Source organism: Salvelinus alpinus, chromosome 8 (assembly GCF_045679555.1).
Source record: "Salvelinus alpinus chromosome 8, SLU_Salpinus.1, whole genome shotgun sequence".
Classification (NCBI taxonomy): Eukaryota; Metazoa; Chordata; class Actinopteri; order Salmoniformes; family Salmonidae; genus Salvelinus; species Salvelinus alpinus.
The window spans coordinates 10,627,464-10,642,820 of record NC_092093.1 but is presented as its reverse complement, the minus strand read 5'-3'; the positions used below and the strand labels follow the sequence as shown (position 1 = coordinate 10,642,820).

Sequence of the window (15,357 nt, the reverse complement as noted above, 5' to 3'; positions counted from 1 at the left end):
AGAGAGAGGGGTGGGGAGGGGAGAGGAGAGAAAGGGGTGGGTAGTGGAGAGGAGAGGAGAGAGGTGTGCAAGGAGAGGAGGAGAGGAGAGAGGGGTGGGTAGTTGAGAGGAGAGGAGGGGAGGGGATAGGCGAAAGGAAACGAGGGTGAGGCCCCCTCATTTCACTCTCCCTGTCTAACTAACTAACCCACAGAGAAAAACAGGAATCCTCTTGTGAAGACCCCTCTTGAAGACTCCTCCTTCAAAGGGTGGCAAACTCCAACTGGCCTGTAGGTGACCTCTCCATCTGAGGGTGGAATAAGGTGTAGGGAAGTGGGAGGTGGACTGAGCACGCCAATGTCTCTTTATGACCTTCAGGCTAAGCTACAGGCTCTGTAATAAAGTTGTCCTCCAAAGAGGGTGGCTGAGGTTTGGCAACAAAAAAAAGCTACAGGATGTGATTTAAAAATAAGCTGAGAGAACTGAGGAGGTGAGACAGTGTTCTCTATGGGGTCAGTGTTCTCTATGGGGTCAGTGTTCTCTATGGGGTCAGTGTTCTCTATGGGGTCTGTGTTCTCTATGGGGTCAGTGTTCTCTATGGGGTCTGTGTTCTCTATGGGGTCAGTGTTCTCTATGGGGTCAGTGTTCTCTATGGGGTCAGTGTTCTCTATGGGGTCTGTGTTCTCTGTGGGGTCAGTGTTCTCTATGGGGTCTGTGTTCTCTATGGGGTCAGTGTTCTCTATGGGGTCTGTTCTCTATGGGGTCAGTATTCTCTATGGGGTCTGTGTTCTCTATGGGGTCAGTGTTCTCTATGGGGTCTGTGTTCTCTATGGGGTCAGTGTTCTCTATGGGGACTGTGTTCTCTATGGGGTCAGTGTTCTCTATGGGGTCAGTGTTCTCTATGGGGTCTGTGTTCTCTATTGGGTCTGTGTTCTCTATGGGGTCTGTGTTCTCTATGGGGTCTGTGTTCTCTATGGGGTCAGTGTTCTCTATGGGGTCAGTGTTCTCTATGGGGTCTGTGTTCTCTATGGGGTCAGTGTTCTCTATGGGGTCTGTGTTCTCTATGGGGTCAGTGTTCTCTATGGGGTCAGTGTTCTCTATGGGGTCAGTGTTCTCTATGGGGTCTGTGTTCTCTATGGGGTCAGTGTTCTCTATGGGGTCTGTGTTCTCTATGGGGTCAGTGTTCTCTATGGGGTCTGTGTTCTCTATGGGGTCTGTGTTCTCTATGGGGTCAGTGTTCTCTATGGGGTCTGTGTTCTCTATGGGGTCTGTGTTCTCTATGGGGTCTGTGTTCTCTATGGAGACAGTGTTCTTTATGGGTCATCGACATGAGGCTGAAAATATTGATGTGATGGCATCTCCACAGGCTCACGTTCACAAGCGAGAAAGTATTCACAGGAAACCAACAAGGTAGGCCATCAAATAGACACACACACACACACACACACACACACACACACACACACACACACACACACACACACACACACACACACACACACACACACACACACACACACACACACACACACACACACACACACACACACACACACACACACACACACACACACACACAGGGCTCAATAAAAATGTAGATGCTTTCTAAAATGTGATTGAAGATCCTAAGCAGCTTAATAATGTGGACTGTGTTTTCTCTGTCTGTGGGTCTGGTGGCATCCATTAAAACAGAGGAAATACCAACTACCGCAGGGCTTCAATGGCATCCAAGGAAATGCATGGCTCTAACAAGCTCCAAACATCAGTTCTACAGCAATGCTCACAATTCAGTCAACAACGAAAGACGATTTACAGTTTACGGTCACAAGTATAATTGTATAAAGTTCTTAAAGCATGTAGGATATCAGATACTGGCAGACAGTAATCTGATATGTGCTGTAGGATATCAGATACTGGCAGACAGTAGTATGATATGTGCTGTATGATATCAGATACTGGCAGACAGTAGTATGATACGTGCTGTAGGATATCAGATACTGGCAGACAGTAGTATGATACGTGCTGTAGGATATCAGATACTGGCAGACAGTAGTATGATACGTGCTGTATGATATCAGATACTGGCAGACAGTTGGCGCCCCCCCCTTGGCTTGTGCTGTGGTGGAGACCTTTGTGGGTTATACTCGGCCTTGTCTCAGGATTGTAATGTTGGTGGTTGAGGATTTCACTCTAGTGGTGCGGGGGCTGTGCTTTGGCAAAGTGGGTGGGGTTATATCCTTCCTGTTTGGCCCTGTCCGGGGGTTTCTTCGGATGGGGCCACAGTGTCTCCTGACCGCTCCTGTCTCAGCCTCCAGTATTTATGCTGCAGTAGTTTGTGTCGGGGGGCTAGGGTCAGTTGGTTACCTGGAGTACTTCTCCTGTCTTATCCAGTGTCCTGTGTGAATTTAAGTATGCTCTCTCTAATTCTCTCGTTCTCTCTTTCTCTCTGAGAACCTGAGCCCTAGGACCATATGTCAGGACTACCGGGCATGATGACACCTTGCTGTCCCCAGTCCGCCTGGCCTTGCTGCTATTCCAGTTTCAACTGTTCTGCCTGCGGTTATGGAACCCCTACCTGTCCCAGACCTGCTGTTTTCAACTCTTAATGATCGGCTATGAAAAGCCAACAGATTTATTCCTGATTATTATTTGACCATGCTTGTCATTTATGAACATTTTGAAAATCTTGGCTCTCTCTAATTTTCTCCTTCTCTCTTTCTTTCTCTCGGAGGACCTGGGCCCTAGGACCATGCGTCGGGACTGCCGCCCGTGGTGACTCCTTGCTGTCCCCAGTCCGCCTGGCCTTGCTGCTATTCCAGTTTCAGCTGTTCTGCCTGCGGTTATGGAACCGCCACCTGTCCCAGACCTGTTGTTTTTCAACTCTTGATGATCGGCTATGAAAAGCCAACTGAAAATTATTCATGATTATTATTTGACCATGCTTGTCACTTATGAACATTTTTGAACATCTTGGCATAGTTCTGTTATAATCTCCACCCGGCACAGCCAGAAGAGGACTGGCCACCCCTCATAGCCTGGTTCCTCTCTAGGTTTCTTCCTAGGTTTTGGCCTTTCTAGGGAGTTTTTCCTAGCCACCGTGCTTCTACACCTGCATTACTAGCTGTTTGGGGTTTTAGGCTGGGTGTCTGTACAGCACTTCGAGATATTAGCTGATGTACGAAGGGCTATATAAAATAAAATTGATTGATTGATTGATATGTGCTGTATGATATCAGATACTGGCAGACAGTAGTATGATACGTGCTGTATGATATCAGATACTGGCAGACAGTAGTATGATACGTGCTGTAGGATATCAGATACTGGCAGACAGTAGTATGATACGTGCTGTATGATATCAGATACTGTCAGACAGTAGTATGATACGTGCTGTAGGATATCAGATACTGGCAGCAGTAGTATGATACGTGCTGTAGGATATCAGATACTGGCAGCAGTAGTATGATACGTGCTGTAGGATATCAGATACTGGCAGACAGTAGTCTGATACGTGCTGTAGGATATCAGATACTGGCAGCAGTAGTATGATACCTGCTGTAGGATATCAGATACTGGCAGACAGTAGTCTGATACGTGCTGTAGGATATCAGATACTGTCAGCAGTAGTATGATATGTGCTGTAGGATATCAGATACTGGCAGACAGTAATCTGATACGTGCTGTATGATATCAGATACTGGCAGCAGTAGTATGATACTTGCTGTAGGATATCAGATACTGGCAGCAGTAGTATGATACGTGCTGTAGGATATCAGATACTGGCAGCAGTAGTCTGATACGTGCTGTAGGATATCAGATACTGGCAGCAGTAGTCTGATACGTGCTGTAGGATATCAGATACTGGCAGACAGTAGTCTGATACGTGCTGTAGGATATCAGGTACTGGCAGACAGTAGTATGATACGTGCTGTAGGATATCAGATACTGGCAGACAGTAGTCTTGATACTTGCTATATGATATCAGATACTGGCAGCAGTAGTATGATACGTGCTGTAGGATATCAGGTACTGGCAGACAGTAGTCTGATACGTGCTGTAGGATATCAGATACTGGCAGACAGTAGTCTGATACGTGCTGTAGGATATCAGGTACTGGCAGACAGTAGTATGATACGTGCTGTAGGATATCAGATACTGGCAGACAGTAGTCTTGATACTTGCTATATGATATCAGATACTGGCAGCAGTAGTATGCTACTTGCTGTAGGATATCAGATACTGGCAGCAGTAGTATGATACATGCTGTAGGATATCAGATACTGGCAGCAGTAGTATGATATGTGCTGTAGGATATCAGATACTGGCAGCAGTAGTTTGATACGTGCTGTAGGATATCAGATACTGGCAGCAGTAGTATGATACTTGCTGTAGGATATCAGATACTGTCAGCAGTAATTTATGTAAATCATGAGGCAACAAAACAGAGATCAAATTAAGATCCTACATCTTTTGAAGCATGTCTCCACAGGTTAGCCACCATTTTAAATCCTGATTGAAGTCCACACTAAATCACCATTCAGTTCCAGCTATAGCAGCGGGCTCTCGGAGGGGGTGGGTGGGGGGGTTAAAGTCTTTACTGCTAATAAAAACCAACATGGAGCTCATATAGACTCTGGTTCCTGGAATGTACCTAGAGTAGAGTAGAGTTGAGGGACCTACAGGGAAGAAGCTATAGACAGGCTCAGTGATGTGATATCCACAGGGAGACTGTAAATAGCAGAGACAGACAGATGCGGTGTACGGGCAGACCAGACCGGATCCAACATCACGTGGCGCTCCAAAGGGTATAAGGATCAGGCTTAACTACTGTTACAGATGACGTATCACCTACTACTGTGTGACTGTGTGTGTGTGTCCGTTATACTGTTACAGGTGAAGCGGATCATCTACAGGACTGTACTGTCCTTCAGTATACCAGGAGAAGACTTTGACTACCGTTTCATCATTACAAAACCTACGGATCATGTCCTTTAGTACATTATAAAAGCAAACTAGGTCCAACATCACGTGGGAGTGACTACCGTAACAGTTTGTCCACAGCCTGAGGGGATAAGAGTTTGACTACCGTAACATATGGCAGTTTGACTACCATAACATATGGGAGTTTGACTACCGTAACATATGGGAGTTTGACTACTGTAACATATGGGAGTTTGACTACTGTAACATATGGGAGTTTGACTACCTTAACATATGGGAGTTTGACTACTGTAACATATGGGAGTTTGACTACCTTAACATATGGGAGTTTGACTACTGTAACATATGGGAGTTTGACTACCTTAACATATGGGAGTTTGACTACCGTAACATATGGGAGTTTGACTACCGTAACATATGGGAGTTTGACTACCTTAACTTATGGGAGTTTGACTACCTTAACTTATGGGAGTTTGACTACCGTAACATATGGCAGTTTGACTACTGTAACATATGGGAGTTTGACTACTGTAACATATGGCAGTTTGACTACCGTAACATATGGGAGTTTGACTACCTTAACATATGGCAGTTTGACTACTGTAACATATGGCAGTTTGACTACTGTAACATATGGGAGTTTGACTACCGTAACATATGGCAGTTTGACTACCGTAACATATGGGAGTTTGACTACCGTAACATATGGGAGTTTGACTACTGTAACATATGGGAGTTTGACTACCGTAACATATGGGAGTTTGACTACCGTAACATATGGGAGTTTGACTACCGTAACATATGGGAGTTTGACTACCGTAACATATGGGAGTTTGACTACTGTAACATATGGGAGTTTGACTACCGTAACATATGGGAGTTTGACTACCGTAACATATGGGAGTTTGACTACCGTAACATATGGGAGTTTGACTACTGTAACATATGGGAGTTTGACTACCGTAACATATGGGAGTTTGACTACTGTAACATATGGGAGTTTGACAACCGTAACATATGGGAGTTTGACTACCGTAACATATGGGAGTTTGACTACCGTAACATATGGGAGTTTGACTACCGTAACATATGGGAGTTTGACTACCGTAACATATCGGAGTTTGACTACCGTAACATATCGGAGTTTGACTACCTTAACATATGGGAGTTTGACTACTGTAACATATGGGAGTTTGACTACCGTAACATATGGGAGTTTGACTACTGTAACATATGGGAGTTTGACTACCGTAACATATGGGAGTTTGACTACCGTAACATATGGGAGTTTGACTACCGTAACATATGGGAGTTTGACTACCGTAACATATGGGAGTTTGACTACTGTAACATATGGGAGTTTGACTACCTTAACATATGGGAGTTTGACTACTGTAACATATGGGAGTTTGACTACCGTAACATATGGGAGTTTGACTACCGTAACATATGGGAGTTTGACTACCTTAACATATGGGAGTTTGACTACTGTAACATATGGGAGTTTGACTACCGTAACATATGGGAGTTTGACTACCGTAACATATGGGAGTTTGACTACCGTAACATATGGGAGTTTGACTACCTTAACATATGGGAGTTTGACTACTGTAACATATGGGAGTTTGACTACCATAACATATGGGAGTTTGACTACCTTAACATATGGGAGTTTGACTACTGTAACATATGGGAGTTTGACTACCGTAACATATGGGAGTTTGACTACCGTAACATATGGGAGTTTGACTACCGTAACATATGGGAGTTTGACTACCGTAACATATGGGAGTTTGACTACCTTAACATATGGGAGTTTGACTACTGTAACATATGGGAGTTTGACTACCGTAACATATGGGAGTTTGACTACCTTAACATATGGGAGTTTGACTACCGTAACATATGGGAGTTTGACTACCTTAACATATGGGAGTTTGACTACCTTAACATATGGGAGTTTGACTACCTTAACATATGGGAGTTTGACTACCTTAACTTATGGGAGTTTGACTACCTTAACTTATGGGAGTTTGACTACCTTAACTTATGGGAGTTTGACTACTGTAACATATGGGAGTTTGACTACCGTAACATATGGGAGTTTGACTACCGTAACATATGGGAGTTTGACTACCTTAACATATGGGAGTTTGACTACTGTAACATATGGGAGTTTGACTACCGTAACATATGGGAGTTTGACTACCTTAACATATGGGAGTTTGACTACCGTAACATATGGGAGTTTGACTACCTTAACATATGGGAGTTTGACTACCTTAACATATGGGAGTTTGACTACCTTAACTTATGGGAGTTTGACTACCTTAACTTATGGGAGTTTGACTACTGTAACATATGGGAGTTTGACTACCGTAACATATGGGAGTTTGACTACCTTAACTTATGGGAGTTTGACTACCTTAACATATGGGAGTTTGACTACCGTAACATATGGGAGTTTGACTACCTTAACTTATGGGAGTTTGACTGCCTTAACTTATGGGAGTTTGACAACTGTAACATATGGGAGTTTGACTACCGTAACATATGGGAGTTTGACTACCGTAACATATGGGAGTTTGACTACCGTAACATATGGGAGTTTGACTACCATAACATATGGGAGTTTGACTACCATAATACCATAACATATGGGAGTTTGACTACCTTAACATATGGGAGTTTGACTACCATAACATATGGGATTTTGACTACCTTAACATATGGCAGTTTGACTACCGTAACATATGGGAGTTTGACTACCATAACATATGGGATTTTGACTACCTTAACATATGGCAGTTTGACTACCGTAACATATGGGAGTTTGACTACCGTAACATATGGCAGTTTGACTACCGTAACATATGGGAGTTTGACTACCGTAACATATGGGAGTTTGACTACCGTAACATATGGCAGTTTGACTACCGTAACATATGGGAGTTTGACTACCTTAACATATGGCAGTTTGACTACCTTAACATATGGGAGTTTGACTACCGTAACATATGGCAGTTTGACTACCGTAACATATGGGAGTTTGACTACCGTAACATATGGCAGTTTGACTACCGTAACATATGGGAGTTTGACTACCTTAACATATGGGAGTTTGACTACCTTAACATATGGGAGTTTGACTACTGTAACATATGGGAGTTTGACTACTGTAACATATGGGAGTTTGACTACTGTAACATATGGGAGTTTGACTACTGTAACATATGGCAGTTTGACTACCGTAACATATGGGAGTTTGACTACTGTAACATATGGGAGTTTGACTACCGTAACATATGGGAGTTTGACTACCTTAACATATGGGAGTTTGACTACTGTAACATATGGGAGTTTGACTACCTTAACATATGGGAGTTTGACTACTGTAACATATGGGAGTTTGACTACTGTAACATATGGGAGTTTGACTACTGTAACATATGGGAGTTTGACTACCGTAACATATGGGAGTTTGACTACCTTAACATATGGGAGTTTGACAACCGTAACATATGGGAGTTTGACTACCGTAACATATGGGAGTTTGACAACCGTAACATATGTGAGTTTGACTACTGTAACATATGGGAGTTTGACTACCGTAACAGATGGGAGTTTGACTACCGTAACATATGGGAGTTTGACTACTGTAACATATGGGAGTTTGACTACTGTAACATATGGGAGTTTGACTACCGTAACAGATGGGAGTTTGACTACCGTAACATATGGGAGTTTGACTACCTTAACAGATGGGAGTTTGACAACCGTAACATATGGGAGTTTGACTACCGTAACATATGGGAGTTTGACTACCGTAACATATGGGAGTTTGACTACTGTAACATATGGGAGTTTGACTACCGTAACAGATGGGAGTTTGACTACCGTAACATATGGGAGTTTGACTACCGTAACATATGGGAGTTTGACTACCTTAACATATGGGAGTTTGACTACCGTAACAGATGGGAGTTTGACTACCTTAACATATGGGAGTTTGACTACCGTAACATATGGCAGTTTGACTACCGTAACATATGGGAGTTTGACTACCGTAACATATGGGAGTTTGACTACCGTAACATATGGGAGTTTGACTACTGTAACATATGGGAGTTTGACTACCGTAACATATGGGAGTTTGACTACCGTAACATATGGGAGTTTGACTACCGTAACATATGGGAGTTTGACTACCGTAACATATGGGAGTTTGACTACCGTAACATATGGGAGTTTGACTACCGTAACATATGGCAGTTTGACTACCGTAACATATGGCAGTTTGACTACCGTAACATATGGGAGTTTGACTACTGTAACATATGGCAGTTTGACTACCGTAACATATGGGAGTTTGACTACTGTAACATATGGGAGTTTGACTACCGTAACATATGGGAGTTTGACTACTGTAACATATGGGAGTTTGACTACCGTAACATATGGGAGTTTGACTACCGTAACATATGGGAGTTTGACTACTGTAACATATGGGAGTTTGACTACCGTAACATATGGGAGTTTGACTACCGTAACATATGGGAGTTTGACTACCGTAACATATGGCAGTTTGACTACCGTAACATATGTGAGTTTGACTACCGTAACATATGGGAGTTTGACTACTGTAACATATGGCAGTTTGACTACCGTAACATATGGGAGTTTGACTACCGTAACATATGGCAGTTTGACTACTGTAACATATGGCAGTTTGACTACCGTAACATATGGGAGTTTGACTACCGTAACATATGGCAGTTTGACTACCGTAACATATGGGAGTTTGACTACCGTAACATATGGGAGTTTGACTACCGTAACATATGGGAGTTTGACTACCGTAACATATGGGAGTTTGACTACCTTACCATATGGGAGTTTGACTACCTTAACATATGGGAGTTTGACTACCGTAACATATGGCAGTTTGACTACCGTAACATATGGGAGTTTGACTACCGTAACATATGGGAGTTTGACTACTGTAACATATGGGAGTTTGACTACCGTAACATATGGCAGTTTGACTACCGTAACATATGGGAGTTTGACTACCTTAACATATGGCAGTTTGACTACCGTAACATATGGGAGTTTGACTACCGTAACATATGGGAGTTTGACTACCGTAACATATGGCAGTTTGACTACCGTAACATATGGGAGTTTGACTACCGTAACATATGGCAGTTTGACTACCGTAACATATGGGAGTTTGACTACCGTAACATATGGGAGTTTGACTACCGTAACATATGGGAGTTTGACTACCTTACCATATGGGAGTTTGACTACCTTAACATATGGGAGTTTGACTACCGTAACATATGGCAGTTTGACTACCGTAACATATGGGAGTTTGACTACCGTAACATATGGGAGTTTGACTACCGTAACATATGGCAGTTTGACTACCGTAACATATGGGAGTTTGACTACCGTAACATATGGCAGTTTGACTACCGTAACATATGGGAGTTTGACTACCGTAACATATGGGAGTTTGACTACTGTAACATATGGGAGTTTGACTACCGTAACATATGGGAGTTTGACTACCGTAACATATGGGAGTTTGACTACCGTAACATATGGGAGTTTGACTACCGTAACATATGGGAGTTTGACTACCGTAACATATGGGAGTTTGACTACTGTAACATATGGGAGTTTGACTACCGTAACATATGGGAGTTTGACTACCGTAACATATGGGAGTTTGACTACTGTAACATATGGGAGTTTGACAACCGTAACATATGGGAGTTTGACTACCGTAACATATGGGAGTTTGACTACCGTAACATATGGGAGTTTGACTACTGTAACATATGGGAGTTTGACTACCGTAACATATGGGAGTTTGACTACCGTAACATATGGGAGTTTGACTACTGTAACATATGCAGCAGATCGCTTACTGTCTGTTAAGAAATTATACATGTATTGTGAATCATTCAAATACTCTCCAACTTTCAGACAATAGAGGAAGGAGAGGAAGAGTTCAGAGGACACTGTGTCCATGTTAGGACAGTGTCACTCTGACTCTAAAGGACACAACTTCCTTGGAAATACGACTCTGTCCTAATATGGACAACGTAGAGATGGGATTCTATCATGACATCAGGGCTTATTGGTAACTCATATATCTAAATCATCTGTTCACACAACTGCTTTAGGAGGGACAATTCTAGGTAAAGTGTATTTCTTATTGACCTATTCAGGTATGTCGGTCTATACGAGCTACGTATGGATTGGAGAGATAGACCACTGAGCCCTGTCCTTGAAGTGATAGTCCGTTGGTCTAACTCCCACTGAAATATGATGAGTCACATTTCTGTTTTAAAAGAGCACAGAGGTCAGACAGTTCAAGACCATTTTTCCCAATCCATTCCTTGAGTTCCCGACGGGCTTAATGATTAGTGAATTAGTTGAATCATGTGTGCTAACTCTGGACTAGAGCAAAACATTACATTCCTGGAGGTACTCAAGGAAGGGATTGGGAAACACCGGTTTAGCCCCATGTTTGCTCAAATGGTGGGTCAAGAATGACCAACTATTGGGTTGTGGCCGATCCTTTTTTGGTCGTATACTAAGACCCGGGTCCACGTGTAGAAAATAGCCTACTGGTTTGGTTTACTTGGTGGGTCACGGAACATTTTTTCCCAAGAGGCTCTAGAAGGTCATTACACCAACACGCCTGGGAACCTCCGGTCTAGCTGGAGATCCTTCATTCACTGTATATCTCTAAGAGGCTGAGTCATCAGTCCGGATTGTAAAAGCCCCCTGCGAAACAGAACCAGTCACAGACAGCTAAATATGATGCGTTTAGGGGGGCATCTGTGACACGCTTTGGAATTTCTGTTATGCGTTGGCAACAAACGTTAAACATGATTAAAAGTTTTCCACATAAGTTAAACGCCATTGAATTGTGGATACATCCTTAGTTCCATACATGGCAATTAAGTCTGTTGACTATGGAGCAACATGTATTCACATCATTTTGAGGTAACCGCTGTAAAGACGTGATCTATGACGCCTGGATCTGACTGCCAGCAGTACAGAGTGCGCTTGACTGATGTTCAAGACATGCACAGTAGTAAATAAAGTGACATATCCTTAAAGGTGACTGGAGGGTATCCGTTTCAATAAAGAAAGCACAGAGGGGCTGAGTCAGAGAGAGAGAGAGATAGAGAGATAGGGAGACAGAGAGATAGGGAGGTAGAGAGATAAAGAGATAGGGAAGGGGAGAAGAGGATGCATAGGGAGAGAAGGAGGGGAAAGGGGTGAGGGGTTACTAACTGACTCATGGTGAAAGACAGAAGGAAAGGAAAGGAGGGAGGGTAAAAGAAGAGGAGAGGAAAGGAAGGAAGGTAAAAGAGGAGAAGGAGAGGGAAGGAGGGAGGGTAAAAGAGGAGTTGGAGAGGAAAGGAGGGAAGGTAAAAGAGGAGAAGGAGAGGAAAGGAGGGATGGTAAAAGAGGAGAAGGAGAGAGAAGGAGGGAAGGTGAAAGAGGAGAAGGAGAGAGAAGGAGGGAAGGTGAAAGAGGAGGAGAGGGAAGGAGGGAGGGTAAAAGAGGAGAAGAAGAGGGAAGGAGGGAGGGTAAAAGAGGAGAAGGAGAGGGAAGGAGGGAAGGTTAAAGAAGAGAAGGAGAGGGAAGGAGGGAGGGTAAAAGAGGAGAAGGAGAGAGAAGGAGGGAAGGTAAAAGAGGAGAAGGAGAGGGATGGAGGGAGGGTGAAATAGGAGAAGGAGAGGGAAGGAGGGAAGGTTAAAGAGGAGGAGAGGGAAGGAGGGAGGGGTTACTAGCTGACTCATGGTGAAAGACAGAAGAAGAGGGTTATAGGGAGGTGGGATTGATGGATGGATAGAAGAATAGAGGAAGAAACTAGGAAAGTCTACTGTAGTCTGGTTGAGTTCTTCAATAAACAACTGCAGGATGCCAGCACTGACAGACAGATAAATGACCTCAGAAGCCCAGGAGTCCAGAAGGCCCCTCCCAGGGACTGTACTGTACTGGATGTGAACAGACAGACAACAAGGTTTGTTCCAGATCCTTTGGGTACAACGCCGTCTCCGCTCTGCGACTTCCCGTTTGGAGCAGCTAGCATAAGCATTCTGTTGGATCTGAAGGAGTGTAGGGAGGGAGATAGGGCGGGAGGAAGAGAGGGAGGGAGAGAGGGAGAGAGAGAGAGGGAGATGTAGAGGGAGAGAGGGAGGGAAGGGAGAGAGGGAGGGAGGGATCAATTACATAACAAGGCTTGGCAGAGATAGCCACACTAGGGGGCAGGGAGTGTGTGTGTCTGTGTTTGTCTGTGTGTGTTTGTGTGCTTGTGCGGGTCTTTGTGCCTGTGTGTGTACATGTAAGACTCTGTTGTGTCAGCTAATGGTCCACGGAATGCCCGGAATGCCTCAGAGAGTGGAGGTCCAGGAGGTCGCCATAGGAACAGAACACACTGGGGTCTGTCTGGTTGGTGGAAGGTTCTGAGCTCTAACAAAGTGGCCATTGTTTCCCCTGTCAGTGGTCCTTACATCCTTCCTCAATACAACATACACACGTTTGCTTTTAGGAACAAATTGTTTTTGTTTTGGGGTCAGAGGCTTGTGCCAGCAGATCATCCCTGAGGGCAGCCAGCCATAGAGTGATAGGTCTAATGATATCATATTAGTGATAGGTCTAATGATATCATATTAGTGATAGGTCTAATGATATCATATTAGTGATAGGTCTAATGATATCATATTAGTGATAGGTCTAATGATATCATATTAGTGATAGGTCTAATGATATCATATTAGTGATAGGTCTAATGATATCATATTAGTGATAGGTCTAATGATATCATATTAGTGATAGGTCTAATGATATCATATTAGTGATAGGTCTAATGATATCATATTAGTGATAGGTCTAATGATATCATATTAGTGATAGGTCTAATGATATCATATTAGTGATAGGTCTAATGATATCATATTAGTGATAGGTCTAATGATATCATATTAGTGATAGGTCTAATGATATCATATTAGTGATCATCAGGAACACAGGAAAAACACCAGGAGATATATTGCGTGACTTCAAAACAGTGTGCGTGTGTGTGTGTGTGTGTGCGTGTGTGCGTGTGTGTGTGTGTGTGCGTGCGTGTGTGTGTGTGTGCGTGCGTGTGTGTGCGTGTGTGTGCGTGTGTGCGTGCGTGTGTGTGTGTGCGTGCGTGTGTGTGTGTGTGCGTGCGTGCGTGCGTGCGTGTGCGTGTGCGTGCGTGTGTGTGAAACTAGACGATCTGTGAGATATTAGTGCATGAAAAATCATGCAGGAAAAATTGATTAATTGATTAATTGTTCCAAGCTGTTGGTTTCTTTCTCCCACAGTTTTAATCTGTCACAGTTTGTATTAATACTGATGGAGTGTCTTAAATATGGCTACTCAATATGATTTAGAGAGAGAATGAGAGAGAGAGAGAGAATAGAGCGAGAGAGAGAGAAAGAGAGAGAGAGAGAGAGAGAGAGAGAGAGAGAGAGAGAGAGAGAGAGAGAGAGAGAGAGAGAGAGAGAGAGAGGTATAAAAAGACAAAGAAACAATATTTTCTACCAGTTCTGCACAAAGTAATAATTGACCATTTATCCCATGTAAAGGGTGGCAGGCAGCCTGGTGGTTAAGAGCGTTGTGTGATAGTATCAGAAATGTCGCTGGTTCAACTCCCTGAGCTGACTAGGTGAAAAATCTGTCAATGTGCCCTCAATTGCTGCTATAAATTGTTCTGGATAAGGGCATCGACTGAAATGGAAACGGTTGGCATGAGATTAACCACAACCGTCTGTATTGACAAAAGCTTTAGTGCAAACTGAGTACACTGGCATTGTCCCAAATTGCGCCCTTACTGCCCACATAATACATGGGCCCTGGTCAAAGTAGCTTACCGCATAGGACAAACCACTGTATGGGTGGCGGACTTGTCTACTGCTAAGAACCCAACAAATAGAGAACTGAATGTTTTGTGCAGTTAATCAAAATGGTGTGTCTAACTAATGGAAAATCCTTGACGTCCGTGCAACTGACATTTCTGGCTTGCGTGCTAATTCCTCGGACGCACGTCACACCTCTCCTCAGCTCCTCATCTGTAAGCAGTTAGAGCCTGTCTCTCTGTGTGGTGGATTACAGCCTGTCTCTCTGTGTGGTGGATTACAGCCTGTCTCTCTGTGTGGCGGATTACAGCCTGTCTCTCTGTGTGGTGGATTACAGCCTGTCTCTCTGTGTGGTGGATTAGAGCCTCTCTCTGTGTGGTGGATTACAGCCTGTCTCTCTGTGTGGTGGATTAGAGCCTGTCTCTCTGTGTGGTGGATTAGAGCCTGTCTCTCTGTGTGGTGGATTAGAGCCTGTCTCTCTGTGTGGTGGATTAGAGCCTGTCTCTCTGTGTGGTGG

The 15,357-nt window shown here is 43.6% G+C and overlaps 1 protein-coding gene across 1 annotated transcript in view; it reads right to left on the bottom strand.

Moving 5' to 3' along the window:
* Positions 1-708: 708 nt before the first annotated feature.
* LOC139583865 (uncharacterized) overlaps positions 709-15,357 on the bottom strand; it is a 58,183-nt gene continuing 43,534 nt past the window's right edge. The window contains exon 3 of the mRNA XM_071415412.1: positions 709-1,274. Within this exon, the coding sequence (XP_071271513.1) occupies positions 709-1,274 (566 nt within the window). The remainder of the gene's footprint in view (positions 1,275-15,357) is intronic.